General features: G+C 43.2%; 1 protein-coding gene across 2 annotated transcripts in view; it reads left to right on the forward strand.

Moving 5' to 3' along the window:
- Positions 1–24,312, forward strand: part of MINDY4 (MINDY lysine 48 deubiquitinase 4) — a 158,354-nt gene that overhangs the window by 2,059 nt on the left and 131,983 nt on the right. For both annotated transcript variants that reach the window (XM_049893532.1, XM_049893531.1), the window contains exons 2-5: positions 6,283–6,402; positions 12,223–12,458; positions 17,084–17,330; positions 22,804–23,225. In XM_049893532.1, the coding sequence (XP_049749489.1) occupies positions 6,283–6,402; positions 12,223–12,458; positions 17,084–17,330; positions 22,804–23,225 (1,025 nt within the window). The remainder of the gene's footprint in view (positions 1–6,282; positions 6,403–12,222; positions 12,459–17,083; positions 17,331–22,803; positions 23,226–24,312) is intronic.

The following is a 24,312-nucleotide window of genomic DNA, read 5'->3' on the forward strand; positions in this document are numbered from 1 at the left end:
AAGATAGTGTGATTTCTCCCATTTCCTGTATGACCATAATGAGACTAGGACGTGAATAGGGTGAGTAGCCCAGGGTAAGTTGGACATATCTTGTCACTCTATAAAAATCTCCACTGGCTCATCATCATAATTAAGATAAAATCCAAAGGAAATCTCACTAGGACCTACAAGGTCCTATATGATCCAGCTCTCAGCTACCCCTTAGACCTCATCTTCCACTGCTGCCTTTACCACTCACTACCTCCAACACTTTGGTGTCCTCGAACATGCCAAGTGTAACCTCCCCTCAGGGAGTCATGATCACCTCCTGGTGAGGTCAGTGTCTACCAGATGACTCAGGCAGTCCCCCAGCCTCTCTAGTCCATGGCCCCATCTCCTGCAGTGATCCTGTCCTCATCCTACCTCTGCCACTCTTTCCTGGGGTCAAGCCCTGGGCTTTTTTTTTTTTTTTACTAGTATTCCACCCTTTCCATGACTTTGATTCCAAGCATCCCGCATCCACATTTCCAGTTCATCCCCCTCAGTCACCCGACAAAAGCAATGCTTCACCTTCACCTGAATCTGCATTCTGTTGTCCAAACAGCTTTTCACAGTTGCTCAACTGCATTGTAAGGAGCCCTGGTGGTGCAGTGCTTAAGCACTCAGCTGCCAACCAAAAGGTTGGTGGTTTGAACCCACCGGCCACTCCATGAGACAAAGATGTGGCAATCTGCTTCTGTAAAGAGTTACAGCCTTGGAACCCTAAGGGGGCAATTCTACCCTGTCCTATAGGGTCACTATGAGTTGGCATTCACTCGACGGCAATGGATTTGGTTTTGGGTTCATCCCTGTGGTAGCCTTTTCTTTCTTCTCACCCTCCCATCATCACAATCACATCTCAGTAATGTGCTTGACTCCCTTACCACTTCTCTCCCTTCATCACTCCCCCATCCCCCCACCCTCCTGGGTATAGTCCAGCTCAGCCTATTCCTCTACCCACAGAGCTGAGAGGGGCCAGAGAAAAACACAGCCATGTTGACTGGCTTCTCCAAACTCTTGGCCACTCGCCTCAGTGATTGCTTAGGGGTGCCTGCTAACCTGATAACACATACCTCTCCAGCCTGTTCACACTCTCAAATCCTAGGTGACCATTTCACACTTTCTCCCGCCTCAAACCCCAAAGCTCATCCCCCAGCTCATTTCAAGAAGAAAATAGAAGCAGTCATGAGAAAGCTTCAACAGACTCTCACCACCACACTTACTAACTTGGTCTGAACCAATCACTCTGCCCTCCCTCTTGTTGCTATGAGTGCGTTATCCATACTTCTCTGTAAGGGAAACCGCTTCACGGATGGTGTGCTGTTCCCTCATGTGCTCAAGGACACTTCTTCACTTATCATCATTCCTCTCTACTGTATCATACATTTTTCCTTCCCTAGTGGATATCACTATCAGCATTTATACATGCTCCCACAGAATCCCATCTTGACCCCCCAGCCCCTTCAGCTACTGGTCTATTTTTCTTCTCCCTTTAATAGCAAAAGCTCATGAAAGAGCTGTGTATACTCTAATTCCCTGCTTTCTAAAGCCCATTCTAATCAGATTTTGTCTCTGCAAATCCATGAAAACAACTCTTATCAAGGTCACCAATGACATCTAGTTTTCAGTCCTCATCCCTCTTAATGTAACAGTTGTGTTTGGCTCAGTAGATTACATCCTTCTTCTTCTTGGAATCTTTTCTCCTTCGCTTCTAGAAGACCACCTCCTCCTGGTTTTCCTTCTACCTCTCTGGTTGCTCCTTCTCAGGTTCCTTGCTGGTTTCTCCTTGTTTCCCTGATGTGTGAATAGTGGACAAAGACTCCATCTGTGGACCTCTTTTCTTCTCTCCATTTATTCTCTAGGTGCCTCAACCAGTCTTATGGATTTTAATACTGTCTATATACTGACAATTCCAAAATTTCTATCTCTAGCCAACCCATCTCCCTGAACTCTCAGATTCTTTCCAATGGTCTCATCTATATTTCCACATGGATGTCTAATAAGCATCTCAAACTTAACATGTCCAGAACTCAATTCCTGATTCCCTGTACCTTCTGCAGTCTTCACCACCTCATTAAGTGGCATCTCTATCCTTCTAATTGCTTAAGCCAAAATTTTGCAATAATCCTTGGCTTTTTTCCTTCCTATATACCTCATATCCCATCTATCAGCAAATCCGTTGGCTTTACCATCAGAGGACATAGAAAAGGTAGCCACTTCTTACCATTTCTGCAACCACCCTGGTCCAAACCACCTCCACCTTTCATGTGAATTATTCAGTAATCTCCTAACTTATTTCTGGCTTATGCCTGCCTCTTGTAATCTATTCTCAGCCTACCAAACAAGTGATCCTTTAAATATATGATCAGTTCACAATACTCCTCAGATCCTTCATTGGCTCCCCATTCACAAAAGCCAACAAAGCCTCTCCTGATCACACTCCTGAAGACCTATCTGACCTCATCTCTTGCCACTTTTTTCTGGCTATGAGGCTCTAGCTGTACTGGCCTTCTTGCAACTGCCACAAGGCCTGTGCACTTGCTATTCCTTGCCTGGAACAGTCTTTTTTCAAGGTACTGCATGACCTGTTTCCTCATTTCTCCCAGGTTTCTGCTTTGATGTCACTGTCTTAGTCATCCAGTGCACTATAACAGAAATACCACAAGTGGATGGCTTCAACAAAGAGTTTATTTCCTCACAGTAAAGTAGGCTAAAAGTCCAAATTCAGGGTGTTAGCTGCAGGGGAAGGCTTTCTCTCTCTGTCAGCCTTCTCATCAGTATTCCCTTGGAGTAGGAGATTCTCCATGCAGGAACCCTGGGCCCAAAGGATGCACTCTGCTCCTGGCACTGCTTTCTTGGTGGTATGAGGTCCTCTGTCTCTCTGCTTGCTTCTATTTTTTATATCTCAGAAGAGATCACCTCAAGACACAATCCAATCTTGTAGATTGAGTCCTGCCTCACTAACACAACTGCTGCCCATCCTCCCTTATTGACATCACAGAGGCAGAATTTACACCATAATAGGAAAATCACACAATACTGGGAATCAAATTGATAAACACATTTTTAGGGGGACATAATTCACTCTATGATAGTCACCTAATCAGGGCAACCTTTCCTGACCACATTTTATGAAGCAGTGACCCTTCTCCGCATTCCTTTGTGGCTCTCTGTTTGTATCTCCTTACCCTGCTATTCCTGCCCCCCCCCCCCCCCCCACTGTATGTGGGAAAGCAGAGAGGCCTCGAAGCACTTATTGATGAAGATTGAAGACTACAGCCTTCGGTATGGATTATACCGCAACATAAAAACAAAACAAAAAAAATCCTCACAACTGGACCAATAAGCAACATCATAATAAATGGAGAAAAGATCGAAGTTGTCAAGGATTTAATTTTACTCAAATCCACAATCAGTGCTCATGGAAGCAGCAGTCAAGAAATCAAAAGAGGCATTGCATCAGGCAAAAGACCTCTTTACAGTGGTATAAGGCAAGTATGTCACTTTGAGGACTAAGGTGTGCCTGACCCAAGCCATGGTATTTTCAGTTGCCTCATATGCATATGAAAGCTGAACAACCAATAAGGAAGACCGAAGAAGAATCGATGCATTTGAATTATGGTGTTGGTGAAGAATATTGAATATACCATGGACTGCCAGAAGAACTAACATCTGTCTTGGAAGAAGTACAGCAAGACTGCTCCTTAGAAGTGAGGATGGTGAGACTTTGTCTCACATATTTTGGACATGGTATTAGCAGGGTCCAGTCCCTGGAGAAGAACATTATGCTTGGTAGAGGTTCATCAAAAAAAGAGGAAGACCCTGGAGGAGATGAGTTGACACAGTGGCTACAGCAATGGGCTCAAACATAGCAACAATTATGAGGAAGGTGCAGGGCTGGGCAGTGTTTCCTTCTGTTGTACATAGGGTCACTATGAGTTGGAACTGACTCAGTGGCATCCAACAACAGCAGATTATACTCATCTTTTCCCCTATAGAATGTAAGCTGCATGAGGGCAGGGACTTTGATCTGTTCTCCAGCAGTTGGTCTAGGACTTTGCACATGATAGGTGGTTCATTCCCTTTATTTCTCAGAAAGGAAAACTGGAGACAGGAGTGAGTACATAGATGATGCTCAAAATAAACAGCTGACTAGGTTGCTATGAATCTGAATTGACTTGATGGCAACGGGTTTTTTTTTTTTTAATCTAAAATGGTGCCCTTCATCTTGGTCTCCCCTCCTCATTTTATTTGCCACCATAATGGTCTTTTAGCAGCTGCCATACTATGCGTTCACTGAGTTGTTATGGTCTGATTCCCAACAGAATGTCAGCTCCATGAAGGTGCACAAGAAATGTTTGTTGAGTGAATGGCACTTCCACAGGCTGGGTTGGACTGAAGGCTGACTGACTCCTGAGGGTGTCCTCATCTCTGCCCCAGTGGTTTTCAAATGATGGTTTGCATCCAGTCCTGGGGGTTTGTTCAGTGCACCAAGACTTGCTGATCTGATCTGAACTGTTGAAAAATGAAGGGCTATCCAGCAGAGAGGGACCCTCATTATGGAGCATTCCATATCACTTTGATTGGTGGGGAAGGGTTAAGCACAGATGAAATGCAGGTGGTTGCTTTTGAGCCCCACCCTTCCTTCCAATGGACTTTCCCCTAATGCACCCAGGTATGCACCCCCGCCTTCCCCCAACAGTTACACATATTTCTTTCTATTCCCTTTCTCTGAGATCTCCTTTTTATTCTCTTCGGTTCAAGATTGCATTCGTATCTCATTTCCCAAATTGGCCTTCTTATCTAAATTATGGGGCAGTTCTACTGTGTCCTATAGGGTCGCCATGAGTCGGAATCGACTCGATGGCACTGGGTTGGTTGTTTTGGGATCTAAATTCATAACAGGCAGCAGGTCTTGTTTTTGTTTTGTTTTGTATTCCCAGCAGTTAGAGCCTCTATACAGTTCTGAACGCTAAGGCTGGTAGAAAAGCTGAGGCGCTGTCTAGCACTGGGGTCTGAAATTCCTCAAGAGCAAGGGACTCCCCTTGACGCAGGCTGAGCTGTTCAGGAGGCAGCTGTTCCTGCTCCAGCACTGCCTCAGGAAGGCCAGTGAGTTGGGCAGGCGGCAGCTACAGCTGTTGTTTTTCAAATGAAGACACACCAGGTTCTTAGGAGGGAACAGGACTTGCCCAGTTTCTTACTGCCAGTGTGTGTCTCCGCTGGGCCTTGAACCTCAGTCTCCTGGAAATTCAGAGTTGGATAATGGAAACTGGCTTCACTGGGGACTCAGCAAACATTTATCAAGTGCTTCCTAGGGGCTGGGGTCCTGGAATCACAGATTTATAGGTTAGCAGGGTTGGAAACCCCCACTGTTTGATTCCACTGTGCCACCTTGGACAATTCACCCCTGCCTCCTGACTTCCCATCTGTCTTAGTCATCTAGTACTGCGATAACAGAAATACCACAGGCGGGTGGCTGTAACAAGTGGAGATTTATTCTCTCACAGTTTAGGAGGCTAGAAGTTTGAATTCAGGGCACCGGCTCTAGGGAAAGGCTTTCTCTCTCTGTTGGCTCTGGGGGAATGTCCTTGTCTCTTTTCAGCGTCTGTTCCTTGGCGCCTTGGTGATCTTCCCCCATCTCTGCTTGCTTGCTTAATTTGCTCTTTTATATCTCAAAAGAGATAGATTTAAGACACACACTACACTAATACTGCCACATTAACGTAACAAAGAACTCATTCCCAAATGGGATTATAACCACAGGCATAAGGGTTAGGTTTTACACTGTATCTTTTTGGGGGACACAATTCAATCCGTAACACCATCTAAGATGAAAAGGGAATTAATATTGGCCTTTTGTTTTAATTTTTTTGTTGTTGTTGTTTATTGTTTTTCTTCTGTTTATTTTTAAGGCTGCAGCTTGCTGTGACCCTAAATCTAGGGCTAAATCCGGGGCTCCTGACCTGGCCTTGAGTGAGTCACTCACCTCAGCCTCACCTTCCTTTTCTGTAAAATGGGTTAACAATTGCAGCCTTAGCTTAGCCCACAGGGTCATTGGAAGAATCAGAATAAAAGTTGTTATGAAGTCAGATGTAAAGGTTATATAAAAAACTCAAGTCATTTTTTTGTCTTTGCAACGTGCATGTCAGGAAGGGATAAGAATGATCTTAATGAACATCAACAGTCTTTTGTTTATACTCTGTGTCAGAGAGCTGATGGTTTTGATTTAAAATGGCAAATAACGAATCCGATTTCTTCCCTTAGGGCTTAAAGAAGACGTGTGTGATCATGGACCAGGAACGCCCACGTTCTGATCTCAGCATAAACAGCAGAAATGATCTTCGCAAGGTTTTGCATCTGGAATTTCTCTACAAGGAAAACAAGGTACAGGCTTTTGAAGTGCTGTGTGGAGCTCGGTGAAGTGAGAACACTCATGGGTCCTGCCAACCCATCAGAGACACGTGGTGGGAGGCCTGGAAACTTCTGGCTTGCCCCAAGTGTGGTCAGGGAGAAACAGACCAAGCCAATGCTGACAAATCCCAAGTGTGAGCTGGTTTCTAGCATTAGTCAGCCTGGTGCGGCCCCTTTGGCGTTGTGTGTGTGTGGGTGTGCAGGAGCGTTAGTCTCGTTTTAACCAGAGCTGCTGACTGTACTCAGCCTCTGACAGTTATTCCCTGTGCTCTTTCCTTCCCCCATGAGGCTATTTTTAGTGAGACTGTACTTAAGAATATAATATTCGGTTATACTAAAAATTTCCACTCCCTGCCGGTGTCAGACTTTCCTCCTGCAGTTCTGAGTAATGCCTTATTCCCCAGTCTGCTGTGACACATGATTCAGGTGGAAGTGGGGCTTGGGTTCAACTAACCCCGGGGGTCAGAGTTGAGAGAGTCAACAGAATGACACTTCCTGGGTGGGGGTTCCCTGGTCCCTCAGACTCAATACCCCGCCTCCTGTTACAGGCTCTAGGGCACCCTATTTTCCTTCTTTATCCTTTTCGCATTTGTACTAACATATTTGTGTGATTGTTTAGTTAGTATTTGTCTTCCTAAGTCTCCCAGACACAGCAGGAAGGCAGAGCTGTGTCTGTTTTGCTCATTACTGCATCTCTATACATAACTTATTGTCTGATGACATAGTAAATAAAACCCACTGCCGTGGAGTCAATTCTGACTCATAGTGATCTTACAGGACAGAGTATTTACTGCCCGATAGGGTTTCCAAGGCTCTAATCTTTACAAAAGCAGACCGCCACATCTTTCTCCCTTGGAATGGCTGGTGGGTTCCAACTGCTGACATTTCAGTTAGCAGCCAAGCACATGACCACTGTGCCACCCAGTCTTTATGTATTTGTGAAATAAACAAATGACGAATACATATATGAGTGAATGAAGCTATATCGCTGGCTTAATTGTTCTTTCTGTTACAAAGACAGAATCCTCTCATTAGATTTAAGGATGGGCTGTCTAGCAGGCTTTGTCTTGTGGTTGGATGTAGTGTCCCAGTTGGAAGGAACCTGATGATTATGTAGTTCATTATTTATCACAATGCTGTCTTTAAAAAAGCAATCGAGTGGTACCTCATGCAGAAGTTCAATATGCAAAACAAAGGCAGCTGCCCTGTGTGAGGTGGAGGCAGGGGATAGCTTGTCTTCCTGGCCCCTGGGATAGCTCCTCAGGGCCCAGCCAAGCAGTTTTTAAACCACTGGTCTAGTGGGAACCCCACCCTGGAGAGCTGTGAGTCAGAGAAAAGTGGCTCGTCTAAGATCCCACAGTCAGTTAAAGGGAAGAGATGAATCTAGAATTCAGGGCTTCCAATTCTCAGTCCTATCATAATAATGGCCATCACGCTTATTTTAATTGTAACCCATTTCTCAAATAAAATCTTGGCAGATTTGGTTGGTATGGGATGGGACACCCCAGCCTTCCAAGCCTGCTTCTGAGACATCTGGAGACACCTCAGAACAGCTTAAAACCACCCGAACATACATCCCAGGACAGGGAGGAATTAGGCCAGGTTTCCCCCCCATAAAGGATGAAATTTCAGCAAACCCGTAAACCTCAGCTAGCTGGCATCTAGCCAATAGGAGCACTCTGGTTGCCAGAATTCTTTGTGCTCCCCTTTCAGGAGACAAAGGCAGCAGCGGTCAGGTGAAGTCACATCAGAGACTGGGTAAAGCCATCAGATAGGTGACCTTCATCCTCGGGGCCCTGGAGGGACACTCATGCACATCTCCTTTTGGTGCTCAGGGAAACCAGTTGCAGTTGAGTTGACTCAGACTCATGGTGACCCCTTTTGTGTCAGAGTAGAACTGTGCTCCATAGAGTTTTTAATGGGTAGCTTTTTAGACGCAGATCACCAGGCCTTCCTTCTGAGGTGCCTCTGGGTGGACTTGAACCTTCCACCTTTCGGTTAGCAGCCAGGCATGTTAATGGTTTGTACCACCCAGGGACTCCATACTCAGCTGAAGTCCTGTAGAAAGAAGGCTACCTACCCAGACAGCAGATGCTCAGTAATCTCCCATTTGCTATGTCTTAAGACAGGACTATGCCTTAAGGCAGGAGGGATACCCTGGTGGCATAGTGGTTAAGTGCTATGGCTGCTAACCAAAGGGTCAGAAGTTTGAATCCACCAGACACTCCTTGGAAACTCTATGGGGCAGTTCTCCTCTGTCCTATAAGGTCGCTAGGAGTCAGGCTCGATGGCACTGGGTTTGGTTTTTTGGTTAAAACAGGAGAGTAGATTGTACGTTTTAGAAAGATTATCAACAGAGAGTGAGACAGTTAACCTGAAAATTCAACTACCCATTCTACACTGGGATTTTTATCTAAACGCAACTTTACCTAATTTCGCAGAAGTGTCTTTGTCATTCCAGTTATATTTTTCCCTCACCATATTATGCTCTCCCTAAGGTAACTATTATCTTAAGATACTTAGGATATTTGCATTAGATCTTAATAAGCACCCTGATTATTTAATTTACACAGTAGTTATTAGCTGTTACACAATGAATTGGAGCCTGTATTTTACAGAAAAATGTATTTATTAGTCTATCTGTTGCATAATAATTTTGATATTCACCAGCACAAAGCTGGTGTGATTCCAGGAAAGCCCTGCAGTTTAATGATAATATTTTCAATAGTTTGTTTTTCCCTATTATGTAACTAACCCCCAAAACCAAACCCATTGCTGTCAAGTTAGTTCTGACTCATAGTGACCCTGTAGAGCAGAGTAGAACTGCCCCATATGGTATCCAAGGAGCAGCTGGTGGATTTGAACTGCTGACCTTTTGATTAGTAGCCAAGCTCTTAGCCACTGAGCATCCAGGGCTCTCCTATTATGTATACTGTAGATAAAAATAACTATGTAAAATTGATGTGCGAAAAAATGGTATCTAGATTCATATAAAGAAAACAAAAATCCTCACAAATGGACCAATAAGCAATACCATGATAAATGGAGAAAATGTTGAAGTTGTCAAGGATTTCATTTTACTTGGATCCATGGTCAACACCCATGGAAGCAACAGTCACGAAGTCAAGTGATGTATTGCATTGGGCAAATCTGCTGCCAAGAGACCTCTGTAAAGTGTTAAAAAGCTAAGATGTCACTTCGAAGACTAAGGTGTGCCTGACCCAAGCCATGGAATTTTCAATCGCCTCATATGCATGTGAAAGCTGAACAATGAATAAGGAAAACTGAAGAAGAATTGATGCATTTGAATTACAGTGTTGGTGAAGAATATTGAATATACCGTGAACTGCCAGAAGATGGAATGAATCTGTCTTTGAAGTACAGTGAGAATGCTCCTTAGAAGCAAGAAAGGCTAGACTTTATCTTATGTACTTTGGACATGTTATCAGGAGGGATCAGTCCCTAGAGAAGGACATCATGCTTGGTAAAGTAGAGGGTCAGTTAAAAAGAGGAAGACCCTCGAGGAGATGGATTGACACAGTGGCTGCAACAGTGGGCTCAAGCATAACAATGCTTATGAGGACGGCGAGGGACCAGGCAGTGTTTTGTTCTGTTGTACATAGGGTCTCTATGAGTTGGAACCAACGTGACCACATCTAACGACAACAACAACAACGTATTATTATATTTGTCTTTTCCTCTGTAGAATGTAAGTTCCATGAGGGCAGAGACTTTGATCTGTTCTCACCTCTACCTCCCATAGTTGGTCTAGGGCCTGGGACATGGTAGGTGGTTCATTTCCTTTTATCTCCCAGATGGGAAAACTGGAGACAGGAGTGAGCACATGAATGATGCTTAATAAATAGCTGACCAGGTCGCTATGAGTCTGAATTGACTCAATGGTAATGGTTTTTTTTTTTTTTTTTAATCTAAAATGGTGCCTTATCTTGGTCTCCCCTTCTTGTTTTATTTGCTGCCATAATGTTATATTTTAGCAGATTGTTATGGTCTGATTCCCCAACAGAATGTCAGCTCCATGAGGGCGGGGCTTTGGGTTATTCCTTCATATCTCTAGCATCTAGAACAGAGCCTGGCATGTGGTAGGCACACAACAAATGTTTGTTGAGTGAATGGCACTTACACAGGCTGATTGGATTGAGGACTGACTGACTCCTGAGGGTGTCCTTGTCTCTACCCCAGTGGTTTTCAGATGCTGGTTTGCATACAGTCCTGGGGGTTGGCTCAACGTACCGAGACTTACTGATCTGAATTGTTGGAAAACAAAAAGTTATCCAGCAGAGGGGAACCCTCATTATAGAGTATTCCATGTCACTTTGATTGGTGGGAAAGCCTTAGTTAAACCCAGATGAAATGCAGGTGGTTGCCTTTGAGCCCTACCTTTCCTTCCAGTGGACTCTCCCCTAATGCCTCCCACAATCCCTCCACATGTACACACATTTCTTCCTGTTCCCTCTCCTTGAGATCTCTTTTTATTCTCTTTGGTTCAAGATTGCATTCATATCTCATTTACCATCATGGTTGGTACAGTAGAGGGTCAGTGAAAAGAGGAAGACCTTCAATACGATAGACTGACACAGTGTCTGCAACAATGGGCTCAAACATAGCAACGATTATGAGGATGATGCAGGACCAGGCAGCATTTCATTCTGTTGTACACAGGGTCACTATGAGTCAGAACAAATGGCACGTAATAACGACAACAACGACAACAACAACGGATTCATATAAAGGCTTTTACTATTACAGCAAAATGGTGTGAAAATCATTACATATAATTCAGACAACCCAGGGCTCAAAGTCTCTTACTGAAAGGAAAAGCAAGAAGCCTGAAACAAATTATTTAAATCTGCTCTACATAATTATATAACAGCTACCCTCCCTCCCCAATCCCCAACTTGCTTCATGTAAGCTTCTTTTAAACTTAGACAAAATAGTTTTTTTGGTCACATACTAAAAAAATAAAACCGTCCCCTGATTTGACTGTGAAAAATCTGCTGAGTTTGGTCGTGACCCATTTGGTCCCAGAAATCTGCTGCAGTGACAGCCTGTAGGTTGGTGCTTGGATAGCTGTGTCTGCCCAAATGACATAGGGGCATTTTAAAAGAAATCAGTACCCTCATCTTTGAGCTTCTAGCTTAGTAAGTCTCAGCGGGGCCTGGGAATCTGTATTTTAAGAAAAATTCTAGAGATAATGTGCAGCGAGAGTTGGGAAGTACTGATATCGTCTATTTACAGAATCTTTCTTTTTTTTTTTTTAAGGCTGGGATGTAAACGGAGTCAATCCTGTCACTCTGTTCTTCATAATATCCTTCTGTGTCCATGGTCTATGTAATCCTAGTGTCTGAGGTTAAATGCCCACACACCAAGGAAATACTGAGGCCCCAAATGTTTGTAAACTTGTAGAGTTAGTGATCCCTAAAGGTTTTTTTTTTTTTTTTTTTTAATATAAAGTTATTCCTAGGAGAAAAAGCTAAGAGGACATTTGTTTGGGTATTCTTCTATTAATATCACATTTTATTTTAATCATTCAGTGAATTGCCCGACTTGCATGTTAGCTGCTAGTTCTTTCAGGGCAGAGTTTTATCTTCATCCCCTGTCCCTGCCTGACACAGTGCCTGACACATAGTAGGCTCAGCGAATGCTTGCTGAAAGAATGTATGAATGCATGGGAAGTGGGTAAGCGTATGTTAAAGAATGGGAATAGCTGTCTTTTCCACCTTTCCCCTGAAGCAGTATATACAATTAATGATTTTTTTTTTCTCCCAATGATAGGCAAAGGAAAATCCTCTAAAAACAAACCTTGAACTCATTACCAGATATTTTCTGGATCACTGTGGAAACACTGCTAACAATTTCACTCAAGAAACACCGATCCCTGTGCTCTCAGTTCCAAAGAAAAATAACAAGTTGCCCCTGAGATGCTCAGAGACCACACTTGTCAACATATATGACCTTTCAGATGAAGACGCAGGGTGGAGAACATCACTGTCAGGAACAGGCAAAGTCAGGTATGTCCTCCCATTTCTCTGGGTACGTGTTCCTCCTGCTGCTGTAACAGATTACTGTAGTCTGTAGTCCTGGAGCCTATGTAAGGTGGAAACCTGTCAGAGAAGGAAAACTCAAAATATCTTCCACTAAAAGGAGAGATAGGAATGTGGTAAGTCTGCACCCTGTCAAAGGTGAAAACCTTGGGAGACCCGGGAAAACAAGGCAGTCCCACCGACTTCCGGCTCTCACAGGTTTCACTGTATAAACTGAGTGACTTAAAGCAGAATGAATTTATTATCTTACAGTTGTGGAGGTCAGAAGTCCAAAATTAGTCTCGCTGGGCCGAAGTCAAGGTGTTGGCAGGGATGGTTCCTTCTGAAAGGTCTGAGGGGAGAGTCCGTTTCTTTGCCTTTTTTAGCTTTTAGAGGCTTTGTCTCATTACTCCTTCCTGATATCATTCCCACCTTGTCTTAGTTTCCTAGTGGTGCTGTGACACAAATACCACAAGTGGGTGGCTTTAAAGAACAGAATTGTATTTTCTCACAGTTCAGGAGGCTCAAAGTCTGAATTCAGGGTGTGATTCTAGGGAGGGGTCCTTCCTTGTCTAACTGAGCTTCTAGCAGCTGCCAGCAATCCTTGTAGATGCATCTGTCTCCATTGTCTGTCTTTCTCTTCCCCCTGTGTGTGTCTCTGTATCTTTTCTCCTCTTTTTATAACTCAGAAGTGATTAGATTTAGAACCCACCCTACTCAGGTATGACCTGATTAACATAAAAGAGAAAACCCTATTTCTAAGCAGGATCATGTTTACAGGTATAGGGGCCAGAATTCCAACACATAATTTGGGGGACACAATTCAATCCATAACACACCTCTTGTTTCTGTTCTCACATGTCCTGCTACTAACTCCTAACCTCCTTCTTATAAGGACCGTAGTGATTACATTGGGCCTACCTGGATAATTCAGGGTAATCTCTCCGTTCAAAATCCTTAACTTAATCACACCTGCAATACCTTTGATCATGTAAGGCAACATATTCATGGGTCCCAGGAATTCGGATGTGGACCCTTTGGGGTCCATTATTCAACCAGCCACACACTGTGCTTAAAACCCCTGTTGTATAGGGTCACTATGAGTCGGAATTGACTCGACGGCAGTGGGTTTTTTTGGGTTGTAGAGCTTTGTTGTTTTCTCCAGAGGCTGTACCACGGTACGAAGGAGAATACTTACGATTCAAAATGTTTATTTTCAGTTCCATGATTCGCAAGTTTCGAGGACTTGCTCTGTTTGCATCTCCTTAAAAAACAAGTGTATCGAATTCTAAAAGGCAACAAAACACTGTAGAGATGGAAAAATCTAACAAAGAATACCTTTGGGAAATCTTAGGAGGAAAATGAGTTGGCATTCTTGATGGAACCTCTGTTATCTGGAGACGAGTTAATTACAACCTTACTGTGCTTCACTGCCTGTATTCACCAACAGTGAGTTCAGCTTCCTGGGATGGGTATTTCCTTCCAGCTCTGTTGGAAAGCATTCCTTTCCTAAAGGTAGCTGAAGCTTACAGGCTGGGTGCCAAACTGCCAAAAGGTGGGGGCTGATTAAAAAAAAAAAAATTTACCGATGCCTTAAGATATGAAAGGTAATGAGGGTATAAAGAAGATGGTCCCTTCTTTGAAGTTCACTGACTGCCTGGCTGGGAAATGAAATATACTGGACACAGTAAAAACCCACAATGTAGTTCTACCCAGTTACCCAAGCCAAAAACTTGAGTGTTACCTTGTCTCCTCCTTCCCTATGATTTTCTGCATTATCACCACCACCTGCCTGTCAGTTTGTCCTACTGTGGGGCTTGCATGTTGCAGTGATGCTGGAAGCTCTGCCACTGGTATTTCAAATACCAGCAGGGTCACCCATGGTGGGCAGGTTTCAGCAGAGGTTTCAGACTTTGAAGAAAGGCCTGGTGATTGGCTTCTGAAAATTAGCCAATGAAGCCCTCATGGAGCACAACAAATACTGTCTGATACAGTGGTGGAAGATAAGCCCCTAGGTGGAAAAGGTGATGGTTAAGGTTGTGTGTCAGCTTGGCTAGGCCATGATTCTCAGTGGTTTGGCAATTATGATGTAATTTGGCAGTTTTATAATGATGTAATCAACTCTAGATGAAATCTCCTGTGAGCAGCCAATCAGGTGAAGGGGAATTTCCTTGGGGGTGTGGCCTCCCTCCAGTATATAAATGGATGTTTCAGCAAGGCTTACTCTTGCTTTGGATCCTGCATGATCACCCTCCTTCTAAGACTGTAAGCTTTCCACAAAACAAATCTGGCCAGGCCTTCAGATGCTGATGGGGCTTTAGATGCTCCGTATAGCTTTCAGAATCAAATCCCATTCCTTAGGATAACCCTTTCCATGATCCAACCCCCACTGCTCACCTGAATGTGTTATGTTTTTTTAATTGTGGCTAAGTACATATCACATAAAATTTGCCATTTTAACCATTCTAAATGTACAATTTAGTGACATCAGTTACATTTACAATGTTGTGCAACCGTCACCACTGTCTATTTTCAAACTTTCATCACCTCAAACAGAAACTTAATACACATTAAGCAATAAGTCCCCATCTACCCCTCCCCCCCAGCCTCTGGTGACTTCTAATCTACTCTCTGTTTCTATTGCATGTACTTATTCTGGATATTTCATAGCAGTGTCATCATACCAAATATATGTCCTTTTGTGTCTTGCTTATTTCACTTAACATAATGTTTCCAAGATCCATTGATCCACGTTACAGCTTGTATCAGCATTTCATTCTTTTCATGGTTGAATAATGTTCCATTGTATGGGTGTACCGCATTTTGTTTATCCATTCATCAGTTGATGAACACTTGGATTGTTTCTGCCTTTTGACTATTTTGAATAACCAGCTTGGCGAGGATGTGGAGAAATTGAAGCCATCGAATGTATCTAGTGGGGAAGTATAATGATGCAACCATGTGTGTGGCAGTTCTTCAGTAAGTTAAACAGGATTACCATATGACCCAGCAATCCCACTCCTAACTATATACTCAAGAGATTTGAAAGCAGGGACTCAAATGGATACATGTATATGAATACACTTGGCATGTTTCCACAAGCCTCTATCCTAGTGTCATCTCCTACCTACTCATTCTTTCTAGACTTAGCACTAGATTTCCCCAAGCTGTTTCTGGATCCATCCTCTATTTGACATGCCCCACTAACAGTGCACATGACTGCTTGTCTCATGTGTGACCCATGCCCAGTTAACAGGTTAGCAGCTTGGCACAGAGTAGGTGTCAATGCCCATTTATATCAGTGTTTGCCCCAAAACAAAACCTATTTCCATCAAGTTGATTCTGACTCATTGTGACCCTATAGAACAGAGTAGAACTGCCCCATAGGGTTTCCAAGGAGAGACTGGCAGATTCAAACTGCTGACCTTTTGGTTAGCAGCCTGAGCTCTTAGCCACTGCACCACCAGTGCTCCATATCTAGTGGTAGAAAAAGTCCTGACTTGTGTCAGAGGAGGGCTGGGTTCTGTACGGTCACAGTTAAGATTCCTATTTACCTAGGTTTTCTTGCTTTGTCTCTGGGTCTTCCTCCTATTCCCTCTCACTCCTTCTTGCTCTTTTTCTCTCACACACACTTTTTTCTCTCTTTCAACCAAACCACCCAAGAAAAACATCATTTGGCATACTTAACTGCAGCCGTAACTGAAGAGTTGGGGAGCACCATGTTTGCTGTGGTTCTTTACATGCCTCTATTGATGGTGTGCCAACACCGATCTGTCAGTTTGTCATACTGTGCATGTTGCTGTAATGCTGGAAGTTATGCCACCAAGATTTCAGTGGAGCTTCTAGACTAAGACAGACTAAGAAGGAAAGCGTGGTGATCTACTTATGAAAATTAGCCAATGAAAACCTTATGGATCACAACAGAACATTGTTTGGCTCACTCGATTTGGACATATCATCAGCAGGGATCAATTGCTAGATGAGAACAACTGCTAGAGGAGAACATCATATTCGGTCAAGTAGAGGGCCAGTGAGGGTGAGGGAGACCCTTGGTGAGATAAATTGGAATGATAGCTGCAACAGTGAACTCAAACAAGTCAGCAATTGTGGGGATGACGCATTCTGTTGTTGAACATAGGTTGCTATTAGAGTCGACTCGAAGACAGCGCCTTCCTACCTAAACCATCCACCCATCCACCCACCCACCCTCCCATCCATCCATCTATCTATCAATGTTATGAAGTAAGACTAGGCTCCACAAATGCCATGACTGCTTTGAAGGACTACAGTTTTCCTTAATCAATTGGGTCTGGAACCCAAGGGATACTCTTTATTTTGAGGACCTCAGGGATCTATCAAGGATAATCAGGGACGAATGATTCCTAATTTTGTTTGCTTGTTCACTGGTTTTGTTTTGTAGGCTGAACTTGCCCAGATACCAAAGCATTTTCTGTTTCTTACCTTTAAATGATAAAGCACTGGCCAGTTACAAATCATCATATCATTTGGTGATAGGCTTACTGTGAAGGCCGGTTTAATGTTGAATTTATTATCATGGTTATTGATTTCTTTTGGAGAACGTGCTTTAATGGAATTATCCCTTTTTCTTGCAGACATGACAATCTTGATGGGGATGTACTTGGTAATTTTGTATCCTCCAAAAGGCCCCCACACAAAAGTAAGCCCATGAAGACTGTCCCAGGTGAAAGCCCTCCCTTGGCTCCTACGTGGGAGAAGATGGAAAATCTTAAATCATTGGAGTCTTCTGTGGACATGAGGAAGATGGGAGAGAAGACCAGGCCAAAGTCTGGCCTGATTGTCCGAGGCATGATGGCTGGGCCCATGGCCAGTTCTCCACAGGTGGGGCTGTTGTTCTTGCTGCTGTTATGAGAGTGAAGAGTGAGAACTGGTGTGGGGTAGGGGCTGAAGATATTCCCATGGTTTTGTTTTGGGGTACCACACAAGATAGCCTAAGAAGGGGGATCTGCGAGGGGTAATGGAAGAACACTTGCCTCTTCCATAAACTCCCTTATCTCCTTCCCTGCCCTCAGTTTACCCATCTTGTCAGCCAAGTTGGATGGACTGAAGCCTCCCTAAGGACCCTCCAATCTGTGACATGCTATGGTTTTATATTCTTTGCCAAGTGAGAACACATCTACCCAGCTTTGTCTTTGCAATTCAGGAATGGCAGACACCTATCCAAGCCTAGAGAAAACCTTTTTTATTAAAAAAAAAAAAAAAAAAAGGAAGTTAAAAGGGAAAAGAAGTCACAATCCTTATAGTTTGTTTGTTCTCCTCTTTTGGGAAAATCATTATAAAAATCTGACATCATTATTTTATCATCTCCCTGAAGGTGGGACCCTAGTAAGGTTCCATTAGGCAAGGAAACTGAACTAAATGAGAGAACAAACATAAAAGGAATTTGCAAAGCAACAGATGAGCAGAAAAACAAAGCAAAACCACAAATCAAACTCCATGTGTAGTATCAGTTAAATCAGCGAGCCTGAGCAAACCAAAAATAGGTTATCTGTATCCCTGGCTAGTCACCCATGTCACTTATGCTTAGATTGGACTCTGAGCGTAGATGCCTGTACTATTCGATTTCATTTAGATTTAGATCAGAAAGAAGTGGATTCTCTTCCTGTCTCTGCCTTGATCTTGCAAGATCTTTGGCCAAGGTTTTTATTTCTCTGGGCCGTGCTCTCTTTTGATAAAACAAAGTCGTCCCAGGCTCCCTCTAGCTGTATATACCCCTCTTAGATGGCTCTTAGATGTCATGCAGCCTTGGCGTCCCGATAAGGGAGATGCGTGTCTGCTCCCCTCTGGGTGGTTCAGGCCACACCTTGATGTCATGTCCCATTCTGGGTGTCTTGTACATGAAGAACATTTATGAACTGGACCATGCCCAGAGAAGAGGGACTAGGAAGGTGAAAAATTTGGAGGAAATTGAAAAATTTGGGGATGTTTAATCTTGGGAAGAGAAGGTTTATGGGAGGTGGGGCAGAATGTAAGAGATGTCTTCAAATATGGAGGCAGGAATAGTTTAGCCCCAGAATGGGAATTATGTAGCTTTCAGACTCCCACTCCCGGATGCTGTGCCTGTGGCAGACGTTGCTAGCTGATCTCAGTGCCCTTTTTCCCATCAAGCCTGGATGTAACTTCAGAACCTCATGGGCACCCTGGGCAGTTACTACTAATAGACAAAATGGAGTGGCATGTGAGATGAACCCTATTATCCACTTTGAGCTTAGGTTGTAAGCCTCTCAAGAGCAGGGGCTGCACCATGTTTGCGTCTAGCACCTGGTGTGTTTGTGGGAGCTTTGTTGGGTTGCATGGTATAGACCTGCCTGGTGTCTCCAGAGAACACAGCTGGGACCAGTGGGTGGGGTTGGTATGAGAAGTTCTCAGTTAGTCAGAGCCACTTTAGCAGTGAAGCAGGATGTTTTAAAAGGGACTACGGTGGTACAAATGGCTAACCCTCTTGGCTGTTAACTGAAAGATTAAAGGTTCGAGTTCGCCTATAGGCACCTCAGAAGAAAGACGTGGTGATCTGCTTAAAAAAATCAGCCATTGAAAACCCTATGGAGCACAGTTCTACTCTGACACCCATGGGGTCATGATGAGTTGGAATCAACTTGACAGCAACTGTTTTTTTTTTTAAGATTTTACTAGTTGTGCTAAGGGAAGACTAGGTATCCTACTGCCGAGGCCTTTGTGGGAGGCTTCCTGTCTGGTTGAGACTACATCCGTGGTTCTCAAACTTTGGTTTCAGGATCCCTTTATATTCTCAAAATTATTGAGGAGTCCAAGAGATTTTGTTTATATGGGTTTTATCTATTGCTATTTACGATATTGGTAATTAAAACTGAGAAATTAAATCCAAAAAAATACTTACTTATTGAGTAATTAAATATTAACTTTTTGAATCATTAGAAATAACATTAAGAAACCCATTACATTTAACACAAATAATATTTTTAATGAAAAAAAAACCTATATATTCCAAGACAAAAGCAGTAGTAAAGAGCATTGTTTTACATTTTTTTACAAATCTCGATGTAGTAGAAGACAACTCATTTCTTTTATCTGCTTCTGCAGTCAGTATGTCGCAATATATGTTGAAATATGGGAAGGAAATCTGGCCTCACATAGATACGCAGTTGCAAAACAGAGGAGTCTTTTAAATAGAATTTGCAGGTAACTAGGAATGTTCTTTGATGCTACAGGAAAGTTCAACAAGTGCTAGTTTTTTTTTACTATGGAATCTGAAACTATCAATGAACTTTTGTAGTTTACCAAATTTCATTAGTCTATCTTGTCCTTTTGCCCTTTGGATGAATCCCTTATTGCTACATGATTTTGTAACATTGATGCATTGGTCATTTGGAAGATATTCGTTAACTGAGTGATTGTGGATCTTCCAAGTGTTGACATGTTTCGTTATACAATAACCCAGAATCACATTTGTTAATGTTACTACCCAACTCATCCAAAAGTTTTTTAAGTGTTGGAAAGCCCTCAAACTGACAGTGGCAGATAGAAGTTTTCCAAAATGCCAATTTTTACCTGAAAGCTGGAATTTTATTATTGACAACAAACATGTCATTCATTTGCCTTGAAGTAAGAGGCTCAATTTATTTTCAAGAAAATGTCTGCCAAATACCCAAGTGTGAATAACCATCGTTTGTGTGTCAGTTGTTCTTTCTAGTAAAAGTCGGGTTCCATGAAAAGCCACAGCTCACAGCTCTCAATTGCACGAGCGCTTTTTCCTCGAGACAGCCTTCATGCTTCTGTACCCAGCAGAGTGCTTTGTATGTACTTCCTGTTTTGTCATGCAGAATATTAAAGAGATGTGTGCTGTAGGTTGAGATTGAAAAGATTAACAAGATTTGCTGCGTCAGTAAGGATATTCTTAAGTGAAATTAGCGTTTTATTTTTTATTACTAGTGCAGGGCAGTGAAGAATACGTTATATACTCAAGAAGTCTGGTGTTGCTGCCTTGATTTGTGCTAAGGATCAGCAGTGTTTCCCACCATTTCTTTTTTTTCCCTAAATGTTATTTATTTTGTTGTTGTTGTTGAGAGGATACACAGCAAAACATACACCAATCCAACAGTTTCTACCATTTAGTTTCTACCATTTGATTACACCCACTGCAAATGTCAACACAGTGAAAAAGGCAAAATAATGTCATATGATGAAAATTGTTTTGAGCCCCTAAAAGGGTTTGGGGACACCCAGGGGACAGTGGAGCACACTTTGAGAACCTCTAGATGGATCTGGTTCTATTGTGAGACTATAATCATCAAGTGAGTGTAACTGGGAACTTTTCATGAGGGGGATGAGCCATGCCTGTTTTAGTGCCGAGGGCATTGTTTGCAAACTTCTAGTAATTGTTTTGGGAGGTGTGGTTTTCCACCCACCTTCTGAAGGATATTGAAGGACGGACTGTGTAGAATTTTCCCAGATTTTCTGGAAGGTGTATTATGGGCCTTTGAGTACCTTGGCCGTATTTACTGGCTACTGAAGAGAAGTGAGCCCAGGTTCACTGGCTATTTCATCATTTTTTATAACTAGATCAGCTCTGTGCTTACTGAAGGATGAGATAAGAGGCTGGGCTGCCTGCAACAGCTCTGGTTACCCTTGGCCAGAAGTTTGAGTCTCTTTGGGCATGGTGACTAATGTCTTCCTACCTCTGTGGCAGGGGATGCCCTGGGTGGCTTTTCCAGGAGGTTTTGGTGTTTAGTAATTTCCACTCTGGTCAGAAAACTACAGAATTAGCTTCTCTTATTCCAGTCCAGGCTTTATCATTTGGCCCTGGATTATTTCTGGATACACTGAGAAGTTTGAAACTCTAAACCAAGGAAGAGCCCAGCAGGTCTATTTTGTTTTTCTCTCCACTGATCAGTAACAGCATGTGTTCCCATTTTACCAGTTAATACATTGACAGTAAGAAAGGAGATGTCAGTTGCCGCCTTTGATATTCCTTCATTTGAAAAACTAAGCAGATCTTCAGTGTTTATAAGTCACAGAGCTGGGAGCTCTGCAGACACCAGAGATGAGTGAGGAATGGCCGTTGCCGTTCCGGCCTACAGCGGGAAGGTTAAGGCCATACGGACATGGGGAGGGGCGCGTATAGCTGAGCAGTAGCTACCATTTGTTAAATGCTGTGATGTGCCTGGTTCTGTACCTTACACGTATTCTCTCACTGAATCCCCTCACAGTCTTGTAGGGGATAAAGTACTGTCTTAGCCTGCTAGTGCTTGTAATAAATATACCACAGGCAGGTGCCTTTAAGTAACAGAAACCCATTTTCTTATAATTCTGGAGGCTAAAAGTCCAAATTCAGAGCATTGGCTCTAGGAGGAAGTCCTTCCCCATCCTCTAGCTTCTGGCAGTCCTTGGTTTTCCTGGGCATATAAATGTGCCTGCTTCCTTCTTCACATGGCGTCTGTCTTTCCTCTGTGTGTGTGTGTCTCTCCATGTCCGTTTTACCTTACTAGGGCTCCTTAGACACCACTAAGATGGAATTAGGTTTAGGACCCACCCTACTCCTGTATGACCTCTTTAACATAACAAAAGAAAAATATTTCCAAGTAGGGTTATGTTCACAGGTACAAGGGTTAGGACTTCAACATCTTTTTGGGGAACACAATTCAAACTGTAACAGATGCTTCAGGTTCACAATCCCTTACTCAAAACCTTTGGGTCAGATGTGTTTGGAATTTAGAATATATACTTTTTGATCTTAGAAAAGAAATACAGTGCGTGAATCATGTACAATGCAAAGCCTGCCGTAGGGCTTGGAGTAGCACCCTCAAGCAAGCACATTCACGTTTCTCCATTTAAACATATGAATACTCACACTTAAGCTGCAAATAACTTTGCAACAGTTAGCAAAAAGAATTTGCCACAGAATTCCAAAAGAAACTTTCATATTCAGAGGTTTTGGGATTTAGAGATTACGAATAGTGGATTGTGGACCTGTTATATTACAAGCAAGAGGAGTGGGAGAACAGAGAAGTTAAATAACTTGCCAAAGGGGACGCAACTGGCAGTTGTTGATGCTGACCCTGGAGGTACAGATTTAATCTGCCACCTGAACCTGTGTCTGCAACGGGTGTGAGAGAAAGGTTGAGGAGCGCCCTTGGGGTAAAGCATCACAGAGGTGGTTGCATTTGACTATCACCTCAAAGACTAGGTAGGATTAGAAGGAGATGGGGACTGGACCTGGGGTAGGGAACATCGTAGGTGAATGCTTGAAGAGGGGTAAAGTATCTTTCAATCTCCCCTACAAGCAGGTCCTCACTGCTTTTTGTCTTTGCCTTTTCAGGATTCTCTCCGCAAACGCTCCCTGAGGCGGTCCCCGGCCTTGAGCAGCATGACCCAGCCCCAAGAGGAAGAGAGTCAGAAGGTGCCCGAGCTCTCCACTCACTCCTCTTCTTGTCCAGCGCCGCAGGAGATCTCGAGCACCAGCTCCATTTCCAGGAGCCCCCTGGGTCAGCTGAGCGAAGTGACCATAGACAAGCAGAAAACCACTCCCAGCAGCCCGCCCCGCCTGCCAAGCAAAGGGCTGCCCCAGCGGGAGAGGGGCAGGGTGAGAGACATTTTTGAGGGCAGCCCAGCAGTGGACGGCAGCACAGAGGCGGACAGGACACCCCTGAAGCTCTACTTGCCTGGTGGGAATTCCAGGACAACCCAGGAGAGGCTGGAAAGAGCATTCAAAAGGCAGGGCAACCAGCCCCCGCCCCTCAGGTGAGCATGCTGTGCCAGGGTGATGGCTTTTCAAGAAGAATTTCCACCCCTCACACTTGTCCAGTCCCTAGTGGCTCCCAAGAAGCCATCACAGACTCCTTGCCCTCTCGTAGCAATTAGGCCAGGTAGGGTTGGTTATGGCTGCTCTGCTAGGAAGGAAACAGCTCAGAGCTCACATACCTAGGAAGCTGCAGGGGAGGTTTCCTTGGCTCTCCTCACTTATTCCCAAAGCTGAAGAAGGCTTTAGCAGATGGTCCCAAATAAACCTGCAGCAACACGGCTGAGCCGATGTAGTGTAAGAAGGATTGCCTGTGGGCAGCCAGAGAGTGACGGGTTCGTGGAACTGAAAAGGTGATGAATCAGCTCTCACAAAGCTCTTTTTAGGCACTATTTTATCCTCCCCCCGCCCCTTTGACCCTATTCTTACTCCTTTTTTTTTAAAAAAAATCCTTTCAGAATCAGATTTCATGAGTCCTACATTGATTGATTTTTGAATATTAAACCGTCCTTACATTCCTGGAATAAAACCTACTGGGCTGTGATATATGTTTTTACATATCTTTGGATTTGATTTATTTGTATTTTGTGTATGTTTTGGTGTATAATTTTATGAAGGAGATTGACTAGCAAATTTCCTTTTTTGCAGCAACTTTGTCAGATTCTGATATCTAGGTTATGCTAAAAGTGGTCCCTGTTTTTCTATTCTCTTGAAGAGTTTATATAAGATTGGTGTTACTTCTTCCCTAAATATTTGGCAAGTGGCATTTTTCCTAGGAATTTGACCATTTTATCTGCCTTTTCAAACTTATATGTATAAATTGTATAATAACAATATCCTCTTATAATCATTTTAAAGTGTAAGATCTGCAGTGATGTCTCCGTTTTCATTCTTGATATTGGTAATTTGTGTTCGCGCTCTTTCTCTTTTGACCAGTCTTATTAGGGGTTTTTTAATTGTATAATATTTTCAAAGAACCAACTTTTGGCTTTGTATATTTGTTTTCTATTCTTATTTTTTTCTTATTTCTTTCATTTACTTTCTTTGAGCTTAATTTGCTATTATTTTCTAGTTTATTGATATGGATCT

This window comes from Elephas maximus, chromosome 8 (assembly GCF_024166365.1).
Source record: "Elephas maximus indicus isolate mEleMax1 chromosome 8, mEleMax1 primary haplotype, whole genome shotgun sequence".
Taxonomy (NCBI): Eukaryota; Metazoa; Chordata; class Mammalia; order Proboscidea; family Elephantidae; genus Elephas; species Elephas maximus.